General features: G+C 48.7%; 1 protein-coding gene across 2 annotated transcripts; it reads left to right on the forward strand.

Moving 5' to 3' along the window:
* Positions 1-1,168: 1,168 nt before the first annotated feature.
* On the forward strand, positions 1,169-25,721 carry LOC119210874 (Kv channel-interacting protein 1-like). 2 transcript variants are annotated; one of them, XM_037461375.2, is made up of 8 exons: positions 1,169-1,807; positions 21,905-22,029; positions 22,795-22,864; positions 22,950-23,020; positions 23,114-23,221; positions 23,345-23,449; positions 23,803-23,865; positions 24,092-25,721. In XM_037461375.2, exons 1-8 carry the CDS (start codon positions 1,750-1,752, stop codon positions 24,137-24,139), a joined length of 648 nt encoding a protein of 215 aa, XP_037317272.1. In that variant the 5' UTR covers positions 1,169-1,749; the 3' UTR covers positions 24,140-25,721. The 2 variants fall into 2 exon arrangements, with proteins under 2 accessions (XP_037317272.1, XP_037317271.1); XM_037461374.2 differs by lacking the exon at positions 1,169-1,807 and adding an exon at positions 14,767-15,101.
* Positions 25,722-25,741: the final 20 nt, after the last annotated feature.

The raw sequence follows: 25,741 nt of genomic DNA on the forward strand, positions 1-25,741 counted from the left end.
CCTCACGTTGTCTTATCTCGTCTGTTCAGCCAAGCTATCACAATTGAATCGCGTTTCAACGTGTAGCTGCCGCAGTGTGTATTTAAGTGTGTTTTCTCTCTGTTGATATATTGCGAACCTTTACTCGTGGGTGATTATATGTGTGCGTCTGTGCCTGTGCGGGAAATGTGTTTGTTGTTGTTTGGTTTTGATTGGGAGCTGCTGCCAGATCTGCCTCCGTCAGGAGAGGCAGAATAGGAGAAAGAGGAGGTGTGTGTGTGTGTGTGTGTGTTGGGGTGAGCTCTTGCATTCTCAAAAAATCTCTCTCCCCATTACCCTGCAGTGCTCGTTTTCCCCACTTTCTACCCCTCGCTCCCTCTCTTCTCTTCTTTTTTTTAACCTTCTTCTCCTATTTCTTCGCCCTCTTCATTTTCACCCTGTATTGATCTTCAGCGTTCAGCCAGCAGCTTTTAATGAATGCCGTGTGCTAATGGCTTCATCATTGTTCTTTATGGCCTCGGCAGAGCCACAGACACGGCGCGGCTGTAAATTGTTTTCCTAACCAAAGCCACGCAAGGAATTTCAATAAGAGGGGGTGGGGGGAGGGGGGGGGGTGCACGCCCAGGGTGGTGTAACACAGAGGGCAGCAAGGAGTTAAGTGAGTGACAGAGGGGCACGCGTGTGAGGTGCACTGTCGCCATTCCCCTGTTGGCCTGACTGTGCATCTGCGTGTCGGATTTATCAGCAGACTCGACAGCAAGGAGCGTGTCTGGCATGCGGCGGGTTGATGCCGCCGGCGCTGGATGCACGTGCACACGTACATGCATGTGCACACCACATGCTGACACACACAGTGAATTACAAAGCGGGATGTAACGGTCTCGCCCTCCCTTATCTCTCCGTAGCTCTTGCACTCCCCTCCCCCCCTCTCGTTTTACCCCCTTCTTCCCATTTTGCCTCCCTCTCTTCTTCTCTTTTACTGCTCTTCCCCCTCGTAAATTTCCCATTCCCTTTTTCTTTGGTCTCGTAACATCCCTTGAGTGTCTCCTCCCCTCCTCTCCTCTCCCCCCCTCTCCACACATACACACACACACCCTTCTCTACCATTCCCCCTCTCAGTCTCCGTCTTTTTCTGTGCAACGGTGGGCAATCCTTGTTCCACACCAGCAAGACAAGCAGAGAGATGCAAAGACAGACAGGGCCAGATATGTAAAGAGGCACAGAGGAATTGGTGGAACGACTTGAGTCAGGTGGCGGAGGACACATAGAGAGAGAGAGAGAGAGAGAGAGAGAGAGAGAGAGAAGGGGGGAGAGGGATGTCTGCATGGTAGAGGGAGGCAGAAGGGAAGTAGGCAGCCTCGGTGACAGCGTAGACCAAGGTTGCTCCAGTGTGCATGCGCGCCAGCCTTTTCATTCACACTCTCTCACACACACACACACACACACAGACACACACATGCTCTCTCTCTCTTTCTCTCTCTTACTCACCCACTCACTCATTCACTCACACAGACGTACGCACACACACACACACACACAAACAGCCTCGAGCAGAAGCAGCAGAGCATCGTGGGTGTGAAGCAGCATGAGATGTGATAGCTGTTCTTCTACCCGTACCGCTGGCTGATGCACTAACTTAATTGGAGCACACACGCACACACACACACACACACCTCCTACACGCGTACTCACTAGCACACCTTGATTATAGGCGGGAAGACATCCTCGCACTCGCAGAAACACTCATCCGGTCTGCAGCCAGGAGTCAACATGGGTCTTGTGGTGGGAACCTTTTCCATGCAAACCAAGCAGGTGAACTACCGCAAAGGTAAGATGGAATTTCTCTCTCAAACGGACTCAAGATGTGCGCAAGTGTGTGTTTGTGTTCACGTGGTTCACAGGTGACCGTCATATGAGACGATCACCTGTCATGTTGCGTATCTGTGCCTTAAGCACAGAGCTGTGTTTGTCTGCTCTCAGAGTCGTGAATATCACACAAGAAGTGCATTATGGGAATGGGCTGAATGCACAGAGCAGGGATGTAAAGTTGGCAAAGAATTCTGATTTATAATTGGTTTGTGAGGCAATGTCTCAGCCATCTGCCCTGTGGATCTAGGTATGTTATTGTGTGTGTGTGCAGCCGTGTCATTGGGCATGGCTATAAAAGGTGATGGTATTTACCACTGTCTGCGCTCTTAACCAACCTGAATCCTGTGTGCCCTGCGACTGTCTGACAGGAGGAACACTGGCACTGACATGCATGTCTCTGTGTATGTGTGTGTGTGTGTGTGTGTGTGCGCGTGTGTGTTCATAGACCTAAATATGAATGTGCAGCTTTGTCCATGAAAACATTCACGAGGAAAACACCCCCCCCCCCCGAAACGTAGAAGGGTGCAATGGGGTCAAAAGTGCTTGTGTATGTTGTGTGGCGGCTGCGACACAGGTGGGTGGGTGCCGTCAATCATTTTTCGGTGTAACCTGTCAGCCTTTGGCCATGGTCTGTCCCGTGTCTGCTGACCTCAAACCCGATGCTTATCATCAGCAGACACAGTGCCGCACCCTCAGGGACCGAGGAGACCGATCACGTTTTGTCACACTGTCACATGTAGAAACCTACCAAGCCGTGATAGCATATAAAACAGGCTGTGTGACCTCAGCTGTCTGGCTCTTCTGTGGTACATCTGTCACCGCGCAAAATATGTGATGAAATGTCTGTGAAACCCTTCCGATGATGATCCGAGGAATGGTTCTGAAATAGAGGCACATACAGCATCCTGCGTGGGGTGTTTTTTTTTATATTTATATTTCAATTCCCGACCATGGCGACAGCTCTCAGCAGATACTTTACATCAATGCTGAACAGACGAGGCACATTTTCAAGATGGTGCCAAGAATAAGAAACCTATAGAAAGATTACTGAGGCAACAGTGAAAACACTTGTAGCCGCCGCGATGTCTTCTAACAAATAGAAGGGGAAGGCAGCGGTGCTTACAAAGCAACTGAGATTTATTTATTTTTCACATTTTATACTCTCTAGTCAGGGTGAAATCTAAATAGCAGCCACTTTGAAGTTTTCACTGTTGGAGTCTGGGATGCCGATAGACGCATACAAGTGGGAGTGAGAAATAGCGGAGTAGCGGAATAAGTTGAGGACAGGAAGCGAGGTTTTCTCCTCAGGGGGCTGCAGTGTGTCAGAGAATATGTGTGCGTGTGATACCATCTGCTGCTCTGTTACAAAAAGTCTGCTAATGAACGCAGGGCAGGATTCATTTTCCATGGAAGGTTGGCCCATCCTCTGCCACCGCCCAATGGGAGGTAAAGTTCAATTGCCGGGGAAACAGAACTTTTCAGGCTAAACTAAATATTTTCTAAAATACGAGTCTGACTTTAAGCGAGGCCGAGGCAAGTCGAACTCATGACTCTAAAGACCATGTGACCGGATAAAATCAGAAACACTTTTTCATACAATTTATATTCTTTACTTACGCCACACAGGTGATTTCTGAGATTGTCGCACTTGAATGATAAAAGGATAAAAGGATGAGAGGTTTATTTCTCTCCCCGGCCTTGACTTCTGCATTCACTGGTTGTCCTTTGAGTAGCTGCAGTCATTAACATGATATACACCTTCTTTTATTGTAATGTTTGTCTTTGATTTCACATCCGTTTGGATTGGATTTACAGAAATGTTTAAGATATGACCACTGACCTGTAACTCATGTCTCACATTCATGGACAACATGTTGCCTTTGTAAAAGCCCTGTAGGAAAGCAGGAAAACCACCATGTTTCGAAAACATTTGAAAGTGAATTGACCTTCTTTGTATGATTCCTGGATATGTATATGCGCCAAGTTACAAAAATTCAGAAGTGCACGACCATGCTCGAAAAGAACAACAAGCGAAAATAATTTCAATTGAAAGATTATTAGTCCAATATTAGATAGTTAGAATGAACATTACGTTATCAAGATAGTTAATTCACATATGGCCGAGCGCAAGGGAGCTTTTGTCTGTGGGGGGATGAATGGAATTGAACTACAAGCAGCCCACTAGTTAAACTATTAGCCTGCATCCAGCATCACATCAGAACCACTGTCTGGTTTCTTCAAGTTGTCGACGTAAAAAGAAATAACACTTATAGTAACGACAAGGCCATTTACTTCAACAACCCCCCGCACACAAGGAATGACAGCGGTGAAATGAGCCTTTATCAAAAGAGTCCTTTTGACGATGTACAATGCCTCTGTTTGTACATACCAAAGCATCGTTGTCGTAAGCAACCATTTCAATATATGCCATATATAAACGATAACAGATGTGTGGTGGCCTCATTGATGTAGAACGCTGTGGCCGTGCAGCAGGTTGCTGGTTTGATCCCCAGCGCTTCCTCTCTGCAGCTCAAAACATCCGTGAGCACTTAACTCCCATCGCTCTTCACATGTAGGCCTGTGCCATGTTTGATGACAGGCCCTCTGCACAGTGCTTTGGTTTAGAAGCTATGTAAACAAAGGCTATCCATCGACAATCCTATTCATGGCTTTTCATAGAGAGGAAGTGGCTGAAATTAATTCATGAACGTCGCTGAGCAAACTGAGTGCTGTGCAAGCTCACTAAATGAATGCTGTGGCTTCCATGAAGGCGGAACATTCCCACTGGAGAAGCTCAGGGAGGAGATATTAGCCAATGCCCTGGCCACAGGTTGGCTTTAAGGAGTAAGGGCAGAATCCACCGTCACTGTGCACAAACCTCCTGTGAAATATTTCCCTGCAGGAATGTTATAAACTACAAAAACCTGCATCTTACCGACACATTCATCTCCTTGTCTGTTTTTGTCTCTGCTTTCATTTCTCCGTGCTCTCTAGTAGATTTTCACCCTCTTTCTCCTTGTCTTACCTGCTATCACCTCATTTCACCTCCTCATTTTGTCTTTTACGTGCTGGTGCCTTCAGGTTTTTTTCCTTTATCTCCCGAGCCGCTCTCCTCTTGATCGATGGCTATTCGTCTGCCTTTGCCGTCTCCTTCCATCCGTCTCATTCTCTCAAACCCTCACATATCTTTGTGTTCAGCTTTTTTTTTTTTTGCCCAGAAGATAGCCATGGCCTACTCTAAGATAACTCCAGTTTTCAAGCAGAGTAGAGGATATATCAAAATATACGTGTGTTGCTAGAGAACAAGTGTGTTTGATTTGATGTATCTGTCAGCTGCAGGGCTTAAGAGCTGACTGGAGAGGAGGCCTGTTTCCTTGATACACTTCCTTGATCTCATCCTTGCACATCAAAAGAAGTGCTCTAAAAGAGCCAATTAGGACAGCAAAAGAGCTTTCCCAGGCACATGGCAACATTGAACTGGTTTCTGGCTAATCCCAATGCCAGGTGTTTGACTTGGTATGGGCAGAAATGTTATTTTAAAACCTCATAACTGATTTTTATTTACCGTCCAAGTCAGCATTATTTCCATTTTAAAAGATCTGCCCGTCATTTAAGATACTCTGCTAGCGTTTGATCTCTCAGTGTTGAAAATTAAACCCACGTTGGAGCATTTCATTAAGTAAAAAAAAAATCAGCACACTGAATAACTACAGATGCTTTATTTGCATAATGTTTGCAGGCAAATGCGTTGCTCACCCCTTCAAAGCAAAACAACATTTCCGTGCAATTTATCTCCGTAGACAGCTCAGCGCTGCGCTTGCCTTCAGGCCTTTGTGATGCTGCAGCCAATGAGAGAAATGCCGATGATGAATATAGATAGCTACTTAGCTGTCACTATATGGTGCGGCCTGTATGAACAGCTACGTCACCAGTGACGCACATCATTTGAACTAAATTAGTGTGACAGCTGAAAAGAGATTCAACTGTTGTTGTCAAAGCAGCGTTTACCTCTACGAAGAGATGAAATCTCAGTGAGTTTGAATTGGATCAAACTTTTTCTCTTTGCAGCAGTAGGTGGACATTAGGAGTTAACACGGTGTTCAAGGATCTTATCGTATAGCTCTAGTAATCCACTGATCAGTAAAAAATACCATAAAATAAAATAAAATATTCATATTGCAAATTATTTTTGAATTATCATTCCCTCCATTTACAGCATCTAGTACAGTATCTGTGTAATATAAACATTGGAGGAGGAAGATATGCAAACACAACAAATTATTCATTTACATCTGCATGTTCATTACACTAATTAGGCTGAGCAACAAAGGGTTCATGCCTGCAAAAGAAAATCTATTTTGTAACTCTAAAATGGGGCAAACACAGGAACAAGAAATAGTTAATCCAACAATGTCACAGAGACCAGTCATTTTTTATGTTTCTTTTTTTAAATCTTAAAGAAAAGGCCAGCCTACCGAGGAGTCCATGTGTAAATGTACACGACAGAATAAGATGAGCAGCTTCAATTATCCGCTAAATTAGAAAAAAGCTTAAGTGAATGTGTGAGAATTAGAAAATCAGGGGTTGTTTTTCATCGCTGACATTCAAACGGTATGTCGGGTTTCTGTTTGTTTCACTGCACCTCTGTTTGTGTTACAGAACAATGTGACACTGGAAATAACACACTGACTATAATAAGTACGCCATCCGACTGGGTTTCGCATGACGCATCCTTGTGCCCTCATAAGCATCAGGCCAATGAGTCAGGGCTCCCAGTGCCTTTCCCCTCATAGGCACCATGTTTATTCCTACAAAAACAAACCATCAAAGCAAGAAAATATAATACCAAATGTTACAATTTTGTTCACAATTGCTGAAGGGTAGGGCTGCAGCTGTGTGGTCGCTTATCGCTGCGGGTCTGAAACGGACTGACAGTCACTTTGATCCCTTTCTGTTTAAACCCTGCAACAAAACCTCCTTCAACAACCTATTCAATCAGTATTTCCAGCTTCTCCCTCACTTCAACAGCCCGTGTATCTGCATCTCTTCTCTCTCTCTCTCTCTCTCTCTCTCTCTCTCTTCCTCTGTGACTATCTTTGGTTTCTCTCATCGATCCTCTGTTCGATAACTCTCTCCTCCTCATCTAAACTTTACCTCCTGCTTGCTCCGCATGGACCTCCCCTCTCTAACATGGCCATCAGTATTTCTAACTCTGCATATATTTATGTCCTTCCTTAGCCAACACCCCCCACACCTTCTCCTCCCCCCCCCCCCCCCCCCCCATCGCCCTGAGGAGAGATCAATAGCAGAGGCTCCTTTAGTCATTCACTTTTTCATAATGTGATGGGAGCCTGCAAGACGCTCCACATGCATCCACTAATAAAGATACAGGCGGGTGATGGTGTGAGGATTCATTTGAATAGCTGCAGATATTAGTATTGATTTTCCAAATGGACATGTTCTTCTCGGTCCAAAGCCTCCCTCCCCTTATGAGTAATCGCCAAAGCGTGGGGGGGAGGGTTGACAAGACAGTGTCACACAGCTACATGAAATATTTTAATGATCTAGAACTGCCACGCTGCATGTTAACACGGTCCGTCTGAATGTGCTGCTGATGTTCTCAAGTTTCCACTCAATGGTTTAGTCTTTAGTTTGACTTTCTGTCTGCTTGCTCCCTTGTTTTTGTTTTTTTCTAAACCTCATTCCCTTTGTTCCTCCGTGGCTTTCCATGGAAAACTGGCGTTTGCCTGTGTAGCCGGCTATGGCTATCGGTTGCCGGGTTCTCCGGAATGAGGGCACGGACACTGTCGTATTTGCGGAACACGGTTTTTATTTGTTTTAATGACACAGCGTTGTCTGCTTCGTCGCTTGCCGTCGGCGCTCCAGCCCGCTCTCCCTCCGCTCACCCCCGCCTCACTGCTCAAATAGGGGGAAAAATGCACACAATTATCCCCAGCTGGCTCCGTTCCCCGAGCCACTCCCCCGCTCTCCCACCTGCAGCCGGGCTGAAACCACGCCCGCCACCACATACCCCCACCGCCCGACTTAGGCCGGGGAGCCGTCCGGCCCAGCTTACTCCCCCCCCCCTCCCTCGAGAGGGCGGGAGAGGAAGTCCGCCACGACCATCTGCGTCCCCGGCCTATGGACCACCTTGAAGTTAAAAGGCTGCATGGCCAGATACCACCGAGTGATCCGGGCGTTAGTATCCTTCATGCGGTGGAGCCATTGGAGCGGGGCGTGGTCCGAACAGAGGGTGAATGAGCGTCCCAGGAGGTAGTAGCGCAGGGAGCCCACCGCCCACCGGATGGCCAGGCACTCCTTTTCCACCGTGCTGTACCTGGCCTCCCTCTCCGATAGCTTCCGGCTGATGTAGACAACGGGGCGGTCGACCCCCTCCACCTCCTGGGACAAAACGGCCCCCAGCCCTCTGTCCGACGCGTCGGTCTGCAGAACAAACGGGAGAGAAAAGTTAGGTGTGTGGAGTAGTGGCTCACCACAGAGAGTCTGTTTTACCTTCTCAAACGCCCGCTGGCACTGCTCCGACCACTGGACCGGATCTGACGCACCTTTCCGGGTCAGGTCGGTCAAGGGGCTGGTGAGGTCCGCAAAGCCGGCGATGAACCGTCTGTAGTAACCCGCCAGCCCCAAAAACCGCCTCACCTCTTTTTTTGTCTTAGGGCGCGGGCAGGCTGCAATAGCTGCCGTCTTGTCCACCTGAGGACGCACCTGCCCACCCCCCAAGTGGTACCCCAGATACCGTACCTCCCTCCGTCCAACTGCACACTTCCCCGGGTTGGCGGTGAGCCCGGCCCGCCTCAGCGACTCCAGCACCGCGTCCACCCGCCGCACATGCTCCGCCCAGGTGGTGCTGTGGATGATTACATCGTCCAGGTACGCGGCCGCATATGAGGCATGCGGACGCAGCACCCGGTCCATGAGGCGCTGGAACGTGGCCGGGGCACCGAACAAGCCAAAGGGAAGCATGGTAAATTGGTACAAACCATACGGAGTGGAGAAAGCTGTTTTCTCTTTGGACTCTGACGACAGGGGAATCTGCCAGTAGCCCTTAGTTAAATCCAGGGTCGTAAAGAAACGTGCAGTGCCCAGCCGGTCCAGGAGTTCGTCGACCCGGGGCATTGGGTAGGTGTCGAATCGTGACACGTCGTTTACCTTGCGGTAGTCCACGCAGAACCGCACAGTCCCATCCTTCTTGGCCACCAGAACGATGGGGCTGCACCAGGCGCTGTTGGACTCTTCTATTACCCCCATCTCCAACATAGCCGCCAATTCCTCCCGAACCACTTTTCTTTTGTGTTCGGGTAGTCTGTAGGGTCGTGACCTCACCGTCACCCCCGGGGGTGTCTCGATTCGATGCGCTATCAGGTCGGTGCGGCCTGGCCGGGGGGAGAACACGTCAGCAAACCGCTCCTGCAACTGGGCAATGTCTGCTCTCTGGCACCTCCGGCCCCAGGTCCTCTCTTTCCGATACTGTGGAAATGAGAGAAACAGACTCCGCCTCCCTCCAGGGTTTCAGGAGGTTGAGGTGGTATATTTGTGTAGCCCCGCCCCTGTCAGACCGCACCACCTCATAATCAACATCCCCCACCCGGCGTGTGACCTCGAAGGGCCCTTGCCACTTAGCCAGGAGTTTTGAGTTGGAAGAAGGAAGTAATACAAGTACCTTTTCTCCCGGTGTGAATTCTCGCAGCTTGACTCCTCTGTTGTACAGCCGCTGTTGTCGTTCCTGGGCCTCGAGCAAGTTCTCCCGTGACATCCTACCCAGTGTGTGGAGCTTTGCTCGTAGGTCCAGGACGTACTGGATCTCGTTTTTCCCGGGGCTCGGACCTTCCTCCCAGCTTTCTTTAATAAGGTCCAGCACCCCTCTTGGTGATCTGCCAAACAGAAGCTCAAAGGGAGAAAATCCCGTGGAGGCCTGGGGGACCTCCCGGACTGCAAACAACAGAGGGTCAAGCCATTTATCCCAATTACGTTCATCGTCGCTAATAAATTTACGAATCATGGACTTCAGCGTCCTATTCATCCGCTCCACCAACCCGTCAGTCTGGGGATGGTAAACGCTGGTGCGGACGGACTTAATGCCCAGTAACCCGTAAAGTTCTCCCAGTGTGCGCGACATGAACGAGGTGCCCTGGTCTGTTAGAATCTCTTTCAGGATTCCAACCCGGGAGATGACCTGAAACAGTGCTTGCGCGACGCTCTTTGCAGAGATATTGCGCAATGGCACTGCCTCGGGATACCGGGTTGCGTAATCCATGAGGACTAGCACAAAGCGGTATCCGCGTGCGCTCCGGTGGAATGGCCCGATTAGATCCATGCCGATGCGCTCGAACGGGACCTCCACCAGCGGTAGAGGCCGCAGCGGGGCACGCGGGATGGCTGGTGAATTGACCAACTGACACTCCGGGCAGGACGCACACCAGCGGCGGGCGTCCGCCCGGATGCCTGGCCAATAAAATCGGGCCATTATCCGGTCTAGTGTTTTCCCGTATCCCATGTGACCCGCCATCGGATTATAGTGAGCCGCCTGGAAAATCATTTCCCGGCGGCTTTTCGGCACCAGCAACTGGGTGTTTTCCTGCCCCGTCCGAGTGTCACGACTCACTCTATACAGTCTGTCCCTAATCAATGAGAAGTGCGGGTACGAGAGCGGCGTCAGGGCGCACCAAATGACCATCAATTTTTATCACCTGGTCGTAGGCTGAGCGTAGAGTATCGTCACGAGACTGCTCGAGTGGAAAATCTTCCATGGAGCGGAACTCGGGAACCGCCGGAGTCTCCACGGGAGGCTCCGCCGGTTCCCCCCCTCCCCCGGCGGCGTCGGACGACCTCGCGTCACCGCTGAGCACAGCACAAATACCGCATGTCCCTGTCGGTCGTGAACGCACCCCCGCCGCCTCTCCCATTAGCGCGTTAAATCCCTCCCAATCCGTTCCCAAAATTACGGGGTGCGTCAGGCGGGAGCTAACCGCGACCTTTATTCTATATTTTTTCCCCTTGAACCTAAGTTCGACGGACACTATGGGATACTCATGAATGTCCCCGTGCACACACCTAATTTTCACCCGCGACGCTTCCACCAATGCCCCTGGCCGAACCAGGCTCTGGTGTATCATGGACTGCGAACAGCCCGAATCCACCATCGCCTGGCGTGTACCCCCCTGGGTTCTTACCGGAACGCGGTACGTCGCTCCCGGGCCGGGGGAGGGTGCTGGAGCGCCGGCAACCCGGATCACCTGCCCCACCTCCATTAGCGGGCACTCCCTCCGTAGGTGGCCGGGCCGCCCGCACCTCCAGCACTCCTGCCCTGGCGCTTGAGAACCTCCCTGTGGGTCAGGAAGGGGGCTGGGGCTTGCTGTGGTTGGGGGGTCGCGGTACGGGGCCGTCGGTGTCCGCCGTGGGGCCGGTCCGGGTCGTCCTGCCGCCTGCTGCTGGCTCCATCCCTGGGGTGCCGCCGCGGGTCGGGGCGGCGCGCCCTCCCTCTCGCCCGGTCCCCGGGGGTGTACCGCCAGGTGGTCCGGGCCGGGAGCCCCTCCACGAACTGCTCGAGGACCACTTTCTCGAGGACGTCCGAGGCTGATCCCACCCCGCCTGGCAGAAGCCACCTGGCGGCCGCGTCCTTAAGCCTCTGCCCGTAGGCGAATGGCCGGTCCTCGGGTCCCAGCCTGGCCCCCCGGAATCGCCGCCGGTGGTCCTCCGGCAGCAGCCCCAGTCTATCGACCACTGCCTTGCGCACCGCCACGTAGTCCCGCCGGGCCGCCGGGGGCAGCCCCATGGCTGCTGACTGCGCCTCCCCTGTTAGCAGCGGGAGCAGCCTCACTGCCCACTCCCCGGCCGGCCACCCGCATGCCTCCGCCGTTGTTTCGAAGGCCTCCAGGAATGCCTGTGCATCGTCCTCCGCCGTCATCCGGTGGAGAGTCAGGCTCGCCATCGCTGTCGGGATCGGTGGTGGTTCCGCCCGCGCCACCAATTGCTCCAGGGCCTGGGCCTGCCTTCCCACCTGGGCCTGGAGCGCCCCCAGGAACTGGCGGTTGGCCTCCGCCTGGTCGCGCTGGATCGCTGCCAATTCCGCCAACATCTGGCCCAGTGCGAGCACCGGCTGGGCCGCCATCCCCTGCCGTTGCTCCTCGTCCGCCATTTTTCCTCTCCGCCGAGTTGGGCGCCACTGTAGCCGGCTCTGGCTATCGGTTGCCGGGTTCTCCGGAATGAGGGCACGGACACTGTCGTGTTTGCGGAACACGGTTTTTATTTGTTTTAATGACACAGCGTTGTCTGCTTCGTCGCTTGCCGTCGGCGCTCCAGCCCGCTCTCCCTCCGCTCACCCCCGCCTCACTGCTCAAATAGGGGGAAAAACGCACACAATTATCCCCAGCTGGCTCCGTTCCCCGAGCCACTCCCCCGCTCTCCCACCTGCAGCCGGGCTGAAACCACGCCCGCCACCACAGCCTGCTCCTCTCTGCCTTTTCTTTCTTGTGATGCCACTCGCCCACTCTCCTGGCTCTTTTTACGCTCTTTTTTCTCTTTCTTCCGCTTTCAGCATTGTATTCTAATCTCCAGCTGGAAGCTCTCCTGGTGCGTTTCCTCCTTATCCCTTTTCATCTTTCACTGCCAAATACCGTATGTTCCCATCTCTGCCTTTGCTCCCCCCCCCCTTCCTCCTGATGCGCTGCCGTCCTACATCTTTCTGCTCTTGATGTCTGCTCCTCTCCTCTCCTCTGTCTCTCATCATGTCCTTCCTCAAAAGTAGGACAGGGGTCCTGCGGAACCGCCTGCAGCTATTCCCGCGCATGCCTGCAGGAAAACACCGGGCCGTTTGGCAACAACACACAAACACGCGGACCGACCGTTGGCTCTTTCTCTCTGCTCTACTGACAGATTTTGAAATGATTAATTGTGAGGCATTCTGTCACTGTGTGGAAACGGGGCTGTCACAGACCGGAGGGAGGAGAGGGATGGAGATGAGAGAAACAATGGATGAAAAAGGCAGAACCCGAGACGGATCCGTTTGGTAGAGATTTATTGGTAGAGATATGCAGATGAAGGTGTATTGGTGTTGGCTGTATGCTCGGAGACAAGTTCATAGATGAGATAGGGGCAGGAGATGCAGATAGGGTTAACGCCTAAAGAAGAATGAAGGATGAAGCTGTGAAAATTGGAAGAATTTACTGCCTATAAATTCCTGCAGGCGCACTGCAGGCTATTCGTTTTGTATCAGATCACACAGTGTGTATGTATGTGTGTGTGTGTGTGTGTGTGTGTGTGTGTGTGCGTGCGTGTGTGTGCATGTGTGTATGGCAGGAAATGGTCATGCTCCATGGTGCTGTACACTGTTTAGATGCCTTGAATGGACCATTCTCTCTCGTGCAGAATGTATGCTGTGTGTTTGTGTGTGTGTGTGCATATGTGTAGGCAGGGTGAAAGCATTACTCCCCACCGCCGTCCATTCTGTCTCCGTCGCCGTTGTACAAAACATACGCCACACATCCGAGCATTCAAGAGCCCATTTTCACAGAAACAGATTTGTTTTGGTCACCAAACTAAATCTTTTCCGCTCAATTGTCCCACACGGCTTCCAGACAATCACACCTCGTTCATTATTCATCAGCAGGTCAAAAGTGTCCCGGATTCCAAGCAGTCGCCACACTCGGAGGTTCATTATAACGGGCGGCTGACTTGATATAACAGCACAGCGTCTCTATTCTCCAAACAGACTATTGAAGACTGACTAATGCATCATTTGCACAAGCAATTGACTATAAGACATTCTGTTTTGCTCATTTAGTGGAAAAAAGACATTTGAAATGTTTTCACCAACCCAACTGTGACTTTGAGCATGTCAATAATGACATGTTTACATGTCGGGTCCTGTAGCTGCTGTTGGTATTTGGGAAGCCATCATGAGATCCGAGCATCCAGCTGGCTGTTGAGTGTCGATAGAATCATCTGAACACAGCATTTAATGTTCTGTTTATTACCTTTACTTCACAGCTAGTTGTTACACCACAATTACAGATTCAAACAACATTTGAAGATGTTGAACGTTGTTCCAACTTAACAAGCTTCAGTCCTAGTAATGCAAATAAAAGGAATAATCCTAATAATTATGTCAGTGGTAATTGAACTAATACTATGGATTCACCTTATCAATAGCTGTCTTTGAGGGCTTATTATTGAGGTCATAGTTAACGGTGGTGTTGTACTGGACTTCATTCCGACACTGGTCGTGATCCCTCTATGTCTACCCGGTTAAATATCTCATTCTTCTCATCCCTTTTCCTGCCTTTAATCTCTCTCTCTCTCTCTCTCTTACATTCTTAACGTTAAGCCGTTTTTTCTCCGTCTGCTACATCTCACAGTCTCTGCGTTCCTTTATCCGTCCCCTGTTAAAGTGTATGTGGGGGCATTATGGATGGATGGCCAGGAATGATGGATGAGGTGCATGGAGGTGTGGATGGATTGAAGTGGCCTTTTCATGAACAAACCGTGATGTTGAGGAAAAACAAAAGTGATGCACGGAGCGCTTCATTATTTTTTTAGTCTCTTCACTCTCTTCACTCTTCACTGTCTCTTCAATTCATATTTTTGTCTCAAATCAATACCTCAAGCTGTATCTTTTTACATATTTGCCCTCCATCAGAGGGCAACAGATGCGTTTATGTGTGAAATGCGACATGACATGTTTGTTTGTTTGTTTGTTTCCCAATGTGAATTGTGGAGTGTTATCATTTACAAATCAATGGGTACCCTCGTATTCATTTATAATTTAGTGAATCAACATCTTGGCAATTTCATACTGAATCACTGATGCCCTGCTTTGCTCCTGGCTCGCGGATGTATGAGAGAGAGAGAGAGAGAGAGAGAGAGAGAGAGAGAGAGACTACAAACACTAATAAAAGGGAGGGAGGTAGAGAGTGGGAGTGTGAGGGGAGAAAAGGGGAAGCAAAAGGGAGGAGGAGCGCCGTGAGAAGGCGTGAGAAGGCGTGAAAGAAGGCATGATGGAGAGAGAGGGGGGTTTCTGACGAGAGCAGCCGTTGAGAGAGGGAGAGGGAGAAGAGGATGAGAAGAGGAAGGAGGCTGAGGGAGAGAGTGTGTGCGTACTAGTCGTCCCAACACGTGACTAAAGAGATCCAGACCACAGCACGCAGACGCGCTTGTTTCCACGACGACGACAGCTAACATGGGGGCTGTGGTGGGTACGCTGACCATGCAGACCAAGACCAGGAGGCTGTCCAGGGGTGAGGGAACACACACACACACACACACATAAATTTGCATATAAACAAAAAGCATGCACACATATTAGTATTGGAACTTTTGGAACGTGTTGGTGTGTGTTTGTGTATTGATCTTCGACACGCGCACATAAATATACAGCTCACGTACGCCAGCTGCTGAATAAAAGATGAATTGGTATTTCAGTTCAGTTAAGATGCAGTAAGAAAAAAGGGGCGTGTGGTTTGCGGTGTGTTTGTGTGTGTGTGTGTGTGTGTGTGTGAGAGAGAGTGAAGGAGAGACCAACAGGTGTTCTTAGAAGAGGAAGGAGGATCTTTTATTCTACAACAAAGTTTTAGTCCGACTGTGTGTGTGTGTGTGTGTGTGTGTGTGTGTGTGTGAGTGCATTTGCATGAAGCAAAACATGGGAGGGGAGTGAGAGACAGCGTGTGCGTGGCTGAGTGACGTGCGCGTTGCTCTGCCTACAGTATGTGGCTGTGTGCGCACCGACGCCGCTAAACACACACGGCCGAGGGGTAATTGTCACTCTGCTCACACCCCGCTTCTCCGTCTTGCTGTTACCTTGGAAGCATGGTAGCCATGGCAACAATAGATGTCAAATTTGGGGCGGTGGATCGGGGTATTCCTGAGTAAGTCAAGGCCATGTCGATGAAGCTGAGGCAACGAGAGATGCTTATTGTGCTTTTTTTGTAGAGACCTGTTGCCTGGGAGAAATGTTTTATTCCGTCCCGACTGGTTCCAGTAAAAGCCTGTAAACCTCATTTACATACAGCACATCTGATGGATCCAAACTGCTTAAATGGGCACACCGAGCAGGAGACCAGTGCCAGAGCGAAAGGATGTCCTATTAATAAGTGCAGTCGTATTTGTTGAGGCCGGCTATTATTGGTTTGTCTGCGCAAATTAGACCATGCAGGACGTTTTACACCCTCAGGTGAGTGCGTGTGGCTCGGATCTATTGAATCAGCTGTTTTTGTGCTCCACAAGCACAACACAAACACCCCCCCCCCCCCCCCCCCCAAAGGGCTGATATAAAAGCAATGGGGTAAATGTGTTGCTATTCTGAATAATGATGTGATTGTAGATCGCACTGTGCAAACGTGTGAAATCTTACTCGCCCCTTTGCAAATGAAAGCCGGGCCTGTTTACCTCCATGTTTGCTCAGCCCAAACAAAGACAGGATGCAACGTGGCGCTGGGGCCATTTGGAGGTTGTTTGTAATTCTGGTGTTGTGGTGCTCGAGCGCCTCTCCCTCTCTCTGACATGTTGCCTGTGTGCTGGCTTTAGTGCAGCGGGGCCTCGTGTACGTGCAGCTGCCATCACGTGGTGTGGCAGATAACTTATTATCCGGCACTGTGACACCGACAGTGACACGGCTCTGACGCTGAGATTAGAATCCTGCAATGATTGATCCTCTGAGCGCGAGCTCAATGTTTTTAATGGCTGCTTGTCTGTTTTCATCACGGCTGCTTGTTGCTCTCTCAGCCCGCTCTATTTTTCTGTCAAGTGGTCTTTCCCCCCCCCCCCCCCCCCCTCAGACAGCCTCTCTTTGTGTGTACTTCCTTCAGCACCTGTTGTTGTGTCTCCATGGTTTCACATCTTCCGTGGTGACCTGCGACTACTCATCTCTGCAGCAATATTCTCACCTGGCACATTTCCACCCTCCCCGGTGAATCCTTCATTCCCTTTTCAGCCCCCCCCCATGTGTTACTCCTCACTTCCACTGCCGCCTGCAGCGATGTCGTCTCAATCTTCTCCCCGTCTCCCTTCCTTCTCCGTCTGTCACTCCTCTGCTTCCCTCTCTTATCTTGCTTCCTTTGTGCTCTTTGCGTCCTCTCCCCTGTTTTTCCTCTTCCACTTCCATCCCGATGCTTTCTCGTCTCCTTGTAGATTTCCTTTTCCTCCTCTCACTCCATCTCGACCCGTGTTTCTCTTTACTTCTAATTTCCCCAGCCACACGCTCACGTGGCACGGCCACAATCTGTTCCTCCTGGCAACCTCTCCTCCCTCTCTTTATGCCTCTACTCTTTCTCTCATCTGTTCCCTCTTTCTCTTCACCCACGCTCCCATTAGCTGGTGTGAGTGCTTATTAAGTCATTTCGTCATTCTCCCCTCTTGGCATCCAGCAGTGTGTGTGTGTGCGTGTGTGTGTGTGGTTGTATAGATTAGACACGTATTTACTCAAAAATTTATATTGACATGCTGCAAACTATGTTGTCTATACGAGCTGTATTTGACTCACGCCTTCTAAACTTAATCAGCAGTGGCACACTAACAATATGAGGAGGTGACAAGTGGATTTGTGTGTGTGTGTGTGTGTGTATTTCCGCCCTGCGTGCACTCAAGCAAGCAAACACTGCAAACACCCTCTAGCACTCCAGTCCTCATTCACAGGCTGAGGGTTGGTAAGCAAACAGCCATGTGTTAGCACACAAGCATGCAAGTGTGTATTCTTTCATCCATAGTTGTGCTGTCTGATATTTCCTCTATGACCCTGGAAATAATGTTGCCCAGTCTGGTTTTGTTTGAGGGTGTGCGGCTGCATGCATGTGGCTCATTTGTGTCTCAAAGTGCGCGAGTCTTCAAGCAGGAGCGTTTCACTGGGCTTTCCGTGAACCGTGAACTCGGTTGCGTCTCCTCCCGAGGAAAACAACGCATCCTAGACCGAGGCGTGGCGTAAACAGGCGTGTTGCAGCTCAAATCCACCCTAAGGACCGTTCCTCCACTCCACCAGGAAAGGAGCGGCTACCTTCTTGGAGAGAAATTCCCTCTGAGAGCGAGCGCTCTCCATCGCAGCCAGGAACCGCAGATTAGGCTCATTCAGATTATGCAAATGAAACACTCTCTGGCAAGGATTAAATTACACTAAACGAGAGGGAGATGGAGAGAGAGAGGATGGGAGAGTGAGAGAGAGATAAAAAATGCAGGCGAAAAGAGGAATCAGCGGGCATCAGAGGAAACAGCCAGCGGACTTTAGTTGTTCAAGGCCTCTTTCTGATGTGCGTGTTTTGAAGGTATTTTAGTAACAGGTGCTGTCTGGGGAGAGCGACAGACAGTCTCCTCTTCGTCGGCAGTCAAGATCGTAAACAACCTCTGAAAGAAATGGTTCAGGGTTTTGGTTGAATGCCTGATACCAGCTTGTGTAATATTAGACGCGCAAATTCTCAAGGCCACTTGTTTAGTTGGATATATCTCTGCTTTCTTAAATGAACAGATTTTGTTTTGGAACACTCCTGGAGGTTTCTGTACACTTGTATTCAATAGTAGGCTACTTACGCCCTACAATTAGACCTTGGAACATTTTCTGGAAACTGCTGTGAGATCAAAAAATCGTGAATGGCCCAGTGGGGGTCACGAAGCCACCATGAGCTTGTTTTGAAGTCATCATTTTAAACACGTTTTAAAGTCAAAGCCTTCAGTCAATCGACCGTAGTCTCCTGCAACCACTTTGATTACAAAAAATTCCTGTTGTAACGGGATGAAGGGCTAAAAAGCAGACCACGCTTGAAATGTAGTGATTTGACACCGGATGTTTTGCTTGTGTTTCCTTTTTGTTGTCCACATGACGTCCCTTTATACGCTTTTTTTCACATGCCCTACATTGTTGGTCACCAACACTATGCACATCTCATCATCCAGGTGTTTACACTACTGAGCATCTTTTGAATGTCTGTGAAGGAAATTAAATGCCTCTCCTGCCATTTAATTTAATTGAACTAAGCAACCGCCACGAGCTTAGTAAATCGAGCAAAGCTTAAATTGAAGAACATAATGAACGTGTCTCTATTAGAAACCGAGATGCAGACTGGTGTCCTCTGTGAGTCGCTGCTGCCCCCTACTGGTAGTTGCAGGTTACAACACATCATGTTTGCTCTTCTCAGTGAGACACATTACAATATGAAGACATTATCTAGAAGATGGATAGGGTTGTCTCACTGGGTGTCTCCATAACTAATGATTTAGATAGTGTTCTTCACATCGTGGAGTAAGTCATTTTAAAAGGACGCATCGTTGTTCATTTAGAAAAGTCTCCTTGTAGTAAATTAAGCCTCCTGTTGTTCGGGGAGGACTGTGTGTCTTAATGGGGCCCATTAATCAACGGCTGATATCCTCATGAACACACACACACACACACAGAGGCACACACGCACAGGCATAACCCAACCACGTACGGCCGTACAGTAGAGAGAAAGTTTATCCATTATTGCAGAGCGCTGCGGTCAGACCTTCAAATCAGAGGTTTGTGTCCCAGGAGTGAAGGACACAGGGAGTGTAATGGGAGGGGGGGGGGAGGGAATGGCACAGAGGTCACGATAAGTGAGGGAGCCGCCCCAGGGAGTCGGGATGCAGGGGGATAAAAAGACAGAGACAGAGAGAGGCAGGCGAGTGCTGATCTCTCATACAGGGAGAAGGCAAGGATGGAGGGAAAGTTTAACGCCGAGAGAGAGGGAGAGAAAACAATTGTAGTCACAACGTGAAGCTTAAGCAATTCCCAGTTTTAAAGTTAAAGGAAGTGGAACCAGAGATAAGAGGTGAGCTGGAGACACGCAGCTTCTAACAGACCGGTGGAAAGAAAAGACGTTTGTCAGGATGGACAAAGAGGAGCCGAGTGAGAGCAGCTTACAAGCTGTAGTCATCTTTCTGCTGTGCTGTGGGGCCGTCAAAGTGCTGCATCTGCTGGGAGTCATCACTGTGGAGGGTGAGTCAGGACTAGAAGTACCAACGCTGTGTCCACACCACCAGCAGAAATAGAATCAGCCTGGTCGTTTTGGTCATGTTATCATAATGTCACGTATTGCATTGATGATGCTTTTTTTGCGTCCTGAGCACCACCAAACCAAACCTGAATGAAACTCATCCAGGCTCACACGACTATGCGCTGTACTTTGAGCTGAGACATACTGAGCTGTGGTCCCTGCGGTGACTGTGCAGGTGCCATCAGGGCTTTAATGTAGGTGTGCACTGGTGTTACCCTACAGGTGCATCCATATGAATGTACTGATTGAAGTACGGAACAGGCGCTGGTGTGCAATGGTTGGTACGGCATACAATAGCATCACATCAGGGTCTATGCTTGTATATTTCACTTCTTGGGGTAATGTGTCTATGTTGTGGTGTATGTGTCATGCAGTGGGCCACACCCTGAAAACCACTGCAATGTAGGTGTGTATAACCTCAGCTTCATGAGTGTGAACCTACGCCCTGATGTGACAAACACTGTGTGTGTGTGTGTGTGTGTGTGTGCTAGAAGAAAGGTGATACATTATACACAGAGAGAGAACTCAGCAAATCAACAGAAGTTACACAAAATCTTAATGCTGGATGTCATCTGGGCCATTTAAAATGACTTGTATTTGAATTAGCAATGCAATCAGATCAACATGCACAATGATACCAATCTTATGATTGAATTAAGACTATGTACAATATGATATTGTATAATGTTTCAAAGGTCATGTAACTTCATTCTTGGCATTTCAACCAACTATTACACTTAATGCTGTCAATGTTGGTTCTTTAAAAGGTCTCTGACCATAAGAGAAATATAACAACCTTTCTCTGTATCGGTTCTTTTCTTTCTGAGAAGTCTTAGGTTGCATCCACATAGTTTATGATTATCTAAATGTTGAATCGTGCCACTGAAAATAGTTGAGCTAACACTCAGCTACGCTTCACTCCAACACAACAAACCCTGACAAAACTGGCAAACCTCTCTTCAACTCAAGTTTCAACCACTGTCTTTAGGAAACAAGTCACATGACACGATAACAAGCAGGAGGTGGAAGAAGAGAAGAGAACGGCACCTGGTTCCTCTGTAGGGTCCTTTCTGTAATGCATTGACGGCAAGGTGTGTCCTCGAGTGAATACACTGCAGCCTGATCAGCAGCGGCCGTCAAGTTTTCGACCCCATCGGTCACCCAGACCCAAAGACATGGGGAATTAGGGTCCATGTTGAAAAATACCAAAGTTGCCCTTTAAATCATGACTGCCGGCACGCTACTGTGCAGTTATTTATGAAAGGTTCTGCATGTATCACATGGGAGGACTTAAGTGCCAACGACAGCGTGAACACTGCCCTCCGTGGAACTTCATTAAAGCAGGACAAGGAGCCCTTAGAAAAGCTTCGGTCCACTCATCGTATCTACACGAGACACTGCGACTACGCCGGCTGGCTGCCACGTTCTGCTCACTGATTACAGGGATTTGCATGTAAATGCAAAGTACAGAGAGGAAATGATACTTGATCACCAGGCGGTGCTTTGGATGGTGAGCTTTTGCAAAATCATCTTGCAACTCAGCTGGACAGTTTAAGGCAGGTCGGTGACATTCAGACTTTATTCTGAAGCAGTGTTCAAAAAGCATCCCACTTAACCACCGATGTGGGTTTTTTTGGTCTAGCATTTACTGCTAAACGTATCGTTTTTTTAGGACTATTTCTATTAAATTATGCAAGGGTTATGATATTATGCGTAATTATTACATTCTAAATTGCTTTGGGGAGAATGTGTGCACTTGTGCAAACGTGCTGGCGAGCTGGCTTCCATGGCAGGTTCAGCCAGGCTCTATGAGCCTGTGCATCTCGACTCAGAGTCAACGACTCGTCCTCCCTCCCCTCGGCGAGGAGAGTAATGAGATGTTAATGATAGGGCCGGTGGGACGAGGAACACAGAACTGACCTCTACCTCTCCTCCTCCCCTCTCCTCCTCTCTTAAATTAGTCTTGTTATTCTTGCCTTTTCCATACAATACTTGCATAGTCTATCCCTCGTTGTATCATTTAGGAATATTGCCTTATGTGTCTTTAGACAAAGCCGATGATGACTTGGAGATGACAACGGTGTGCCATCGACCTGAGGGCCTCGACCAGCTGGAAGCGCTAACCAACTTCAACAAAAGAGAGCTCCAAGTGCTCTACAGGGGCTTTAAGAATGTAAGTCCAACCTTAAACATACATGTCCATGCGAGGGTGAGTGCAACGCTTGCTCTAACAGGTAAAAGGAACCTCATGTTTTCTTTGGACCCAGCATACCAAGCGTTTCCTTTTTTTTTTGTTTGACAACTATGGAACAAATTTCTAAAAATATAATCACACCGTTCCCCGCTTCCCGGTTTGTGAGGTAACCCATCTGAACCCAAGAGCAATCCCTCTGTAAGGGTTATGTAATGTCAAGCGTGACCTGTGAGATGGACTCAGCGGGACTCCAATGAGGTCAAATCTGTCTGTGGAAATAACACAAACATTTGGAACATTAACTGGTGGCGCTGTCTACAGTAACAGTACATATGTCGCTCCGATTAGGTCATCATCGCTGGATTAATAATGATGGTGTATCTTATGTTTACATTGCTGTGGTGTAGCTCCTTTTGATTGTGGTTGGCTGATTATCTTTATCGGTATATTATCTGTACAGTGTACACTTGTGTGTTTTGGGTTTGATTGATGTTATCTGTTCCATTTTGTTGTTGATATTAATTATATGTAGATATTATTTGTAATAGTCCATTCTGACTTCTTAACTTTAGGTAAGTTACAGCTCTTTGTAAAAGTGTCGATAGTGACACCCTGGACAGATGGACAGAGTTTGCAACTGCATTCTGTTCTACTTTTTTTTATTTTATTCCACCAGTCTCTGTTCACCTCAATTTGACCGTCCCTCCTGCTCCCCCCCCCCCCCCCCCCCCCTCCTCATTCCAGGAATGTCCAAGTGGCATCGTAAGTGAAGAAACCTTCAAGCAGATTTACGCCCAGTTCTTCCCGCATGGAGGTAAAGAGTGTGCTTGGTGCTGTTTGAGTCTAAAACCGTGTCCTTCCTACTGCTCACGAGCATTTTCTTCTTCTTCCTCCCGCAGATGCCAGCACCTACGCACACTACCTGTTCAACGCGTTTGACACAGCACACAGCGGCTCCATTAAGTTCGAGGTGGGCTTGATTCTTCCTGTTCATATAGAATTCTGTTTTTTTTTTTCCATGACAGCTCTGCAATTTCAGACGCCTCCTTTTTGTCTCCTTCAGGACTTTGTGACAGCGCTGTCAATCCTGCTGAGGGGCTCCATCACCGAGAAGCTACAGTGGACCTTCAACCTCTACGATATCAACAGAGACGGATACATCAACAAAGAGGTGGGTCTTGGTGGAAGTGTGCATGTCGGGCCTTCATTTATTTCCCCCATATTTACATTGCGTTTGAATGCTATCGTCACACTTCTCTTTGGTGGCCGTATGCTCCTGTGCCTTGTTTCATAGGAGATGACAGACATTGTGAGAGCGATATACGACATGATGGGGAAGTACACTTACCCGGTCTTGAAAAACGAAGCACCCAAACAGCATGTGGAGGCCTTCTTTCTGGTAAGATTTGGAGTCCTTTAAATAAGTCTAATAAAAAAAAGGAATTCTACAACACGAAAATGAACAAATAACCAAACAGAGATGCATCAGTTGATTGGATGCTTTACGTTCCCAAAGGCAGAGAAAACGGAGTTAGCGTCAGCAGAGAAATCCATCAGAATCAAAGTCAGCATTATGACGCTCTCTTTGAAACCCACAGTTTTTTTACAAACAAACCAGAAATCCACTGTGGCTAAAGAGTGAAAACAAACCACAAACTTCAGTCTATTTATTTATAAACTCACTTGTATCTTTGGTAATATCCGAGTCCCCTTTGAGAAGTGGATTGACCGTATGTGTGTTGCTTTTCACAGAAAATGGACAAAAACAGAGACGGCGTGGTTACTCTGGACGAATTCATCCTCTCTTGTCAAGAGGTACACTTTCCTTTCATCCCTCACTGACATGATCCCTTTGTAAAAAGGTGGCCGGAATCCATTCATAGTGTGTTTGCTTACCTTTTGCAGGTGTGTTTAACAGACCACTAACAGTTTACAGGTCTTTGCTGCCCTCTAGCGGCAAGTAAAACAAATGAAATGATGATTCTTTGAAGACTTTCTCCTCACATTGAGCCTCTTTATTTCCCATCTCTTTTTTGCACAGGATGAAAACATCATGAGGTCCCTACAACTCTTTGAAAATGTCATCTAGACCACAACGAAGAGGGAGACGGCGCAGTAGACGAAGGCACAGACCGAGCGGTTAGAAAAGAATGGTGATGGAGGAGAAAGAGAGATGAACATACAAGAGAAAAGGAACAGCATGTAGTTGCTACAAAGAAGGAATCTTTCTGTAACACATCTGTGGCAATGATTTGGAAACAACGCCCTCTGGACTTTAACCTTTTATTTGTCCTCTCTGTGGCCATTTACCTCGTCTCCATCTCCCTCCTTTGTTGCTGTCGCCTCGGACAGTGCACATGTCATGAGATTGCGTCATTGCGGATTCTCTCACGTTTGGTCCGATACCCTTTTGAAATGTGTAAAATAAACCGTTTTAATCAAGCAGGGCTGGAATGCGCAGGAGCAGCTGGGCGGTGAGATCAGGGCAATGCCCCGATGATGTGCATTTAGAGGCTGACCCAACCGCTGCTGTCAGCATGAGTCGTTCCTCCTACAACCAAACGTGAGCAATATTCCGAAGCATGCAAGACAGGAGCCTACATAACGTGTGTGTGTGTGTGCGCGCGCGCCGTGAGAACAAACTCGGTAGCAACACCCTCAGCGCAGAGCATCCATTCTGGGAGGCGTAGCATCTCGAAGAGCCACGTCACCCGGCGTGGATGGAGGCCCGCGGAGCTGAACTCGGCCTCAGCCAGCTTTCAGTCTTTTGTCTCGTGGCAGCTTGCAAAGAGTCCTCTTTACGCCCGCTGTGTGAGTGTGTGTGTGTGTGTGTGTGTGTGTGTGTTCCAGTGGTGTCAGTCAGTGTTTCAGTGTTGTAAGGACTCGACTGTAGATATTTAACTGTGGTATTTATGGCCTCTTAACGCCGTGTGGAATGACCCGTGTCTCGTCTGCGTGTTTTCTGGTTCTGTCTGTCTGTCTGTCCAATCGGATACGACTCATTACTCTGCGTGTGACGCGTTGTTAAAAACGGAGTGCATTAAGAAGGTTACCGGCAAACCAACGCAGAGCCACAGAGGGACGTGCATTTGTTGGTTTGTGCGGTTTTGTTGTTGGATATTAGTGTATTTTTGTTGTTGTTGTTGTTGTTGTTCTAGCCTCGTCTCGGGGACGCCACAATCCGTCCGGCCCAACAGGCCGAGACAGGAGACTTCCGTCGTCAGTTTCGTCCGTAATAATGATAAATAATAATAATAATGATAAATCACTGTGAGGCAGCGGCAGGAGAGGGGAGCCATGGGAAGGACGGATAGTTGACAAAGATGACGAGAGATTTGGGCGGAAGACGAGACGGAGACGCTGTCACTGATTCGGGAGGAGCGGAAGCCATGTTCAAACAAGGGCCAACGTTTGGCAGATTGAGCAGGACAACAACAAAAAAAGATTTTAAAATTAATTACCGTGACGCCCACTCACTGTGTCACCAGTAGTGTGATAAAAATCCTCGCTGAGATGTGCTCATCTCAAAAGGTATACAAGACATTCATCCAAATAGACTGACAGACAGGTAGAAAAACAGATCTTAAAACGGTCAATTAAATAATGTGTGTATTGAAATACTGTATAAAATCATTATATTTATCAATAAACTTTGCAAGAAACAAAATGAAGTAGTGTCTGAAATGAATTT

Source organism: Pungitius pungitius, chromosome 2 (genome assembly GCF_949316345.1).
Source record: "Pungitius pungitius chromosome 2, fPunPun2.1, whole genome shotgun sequence".
Classification (NCBI taxonomy): Eukaryota; Metazoa; Chordata; class Actinopteri; order Perciformes; family Gasterosteidae; genus Pungitius; species Pungitius pungitius.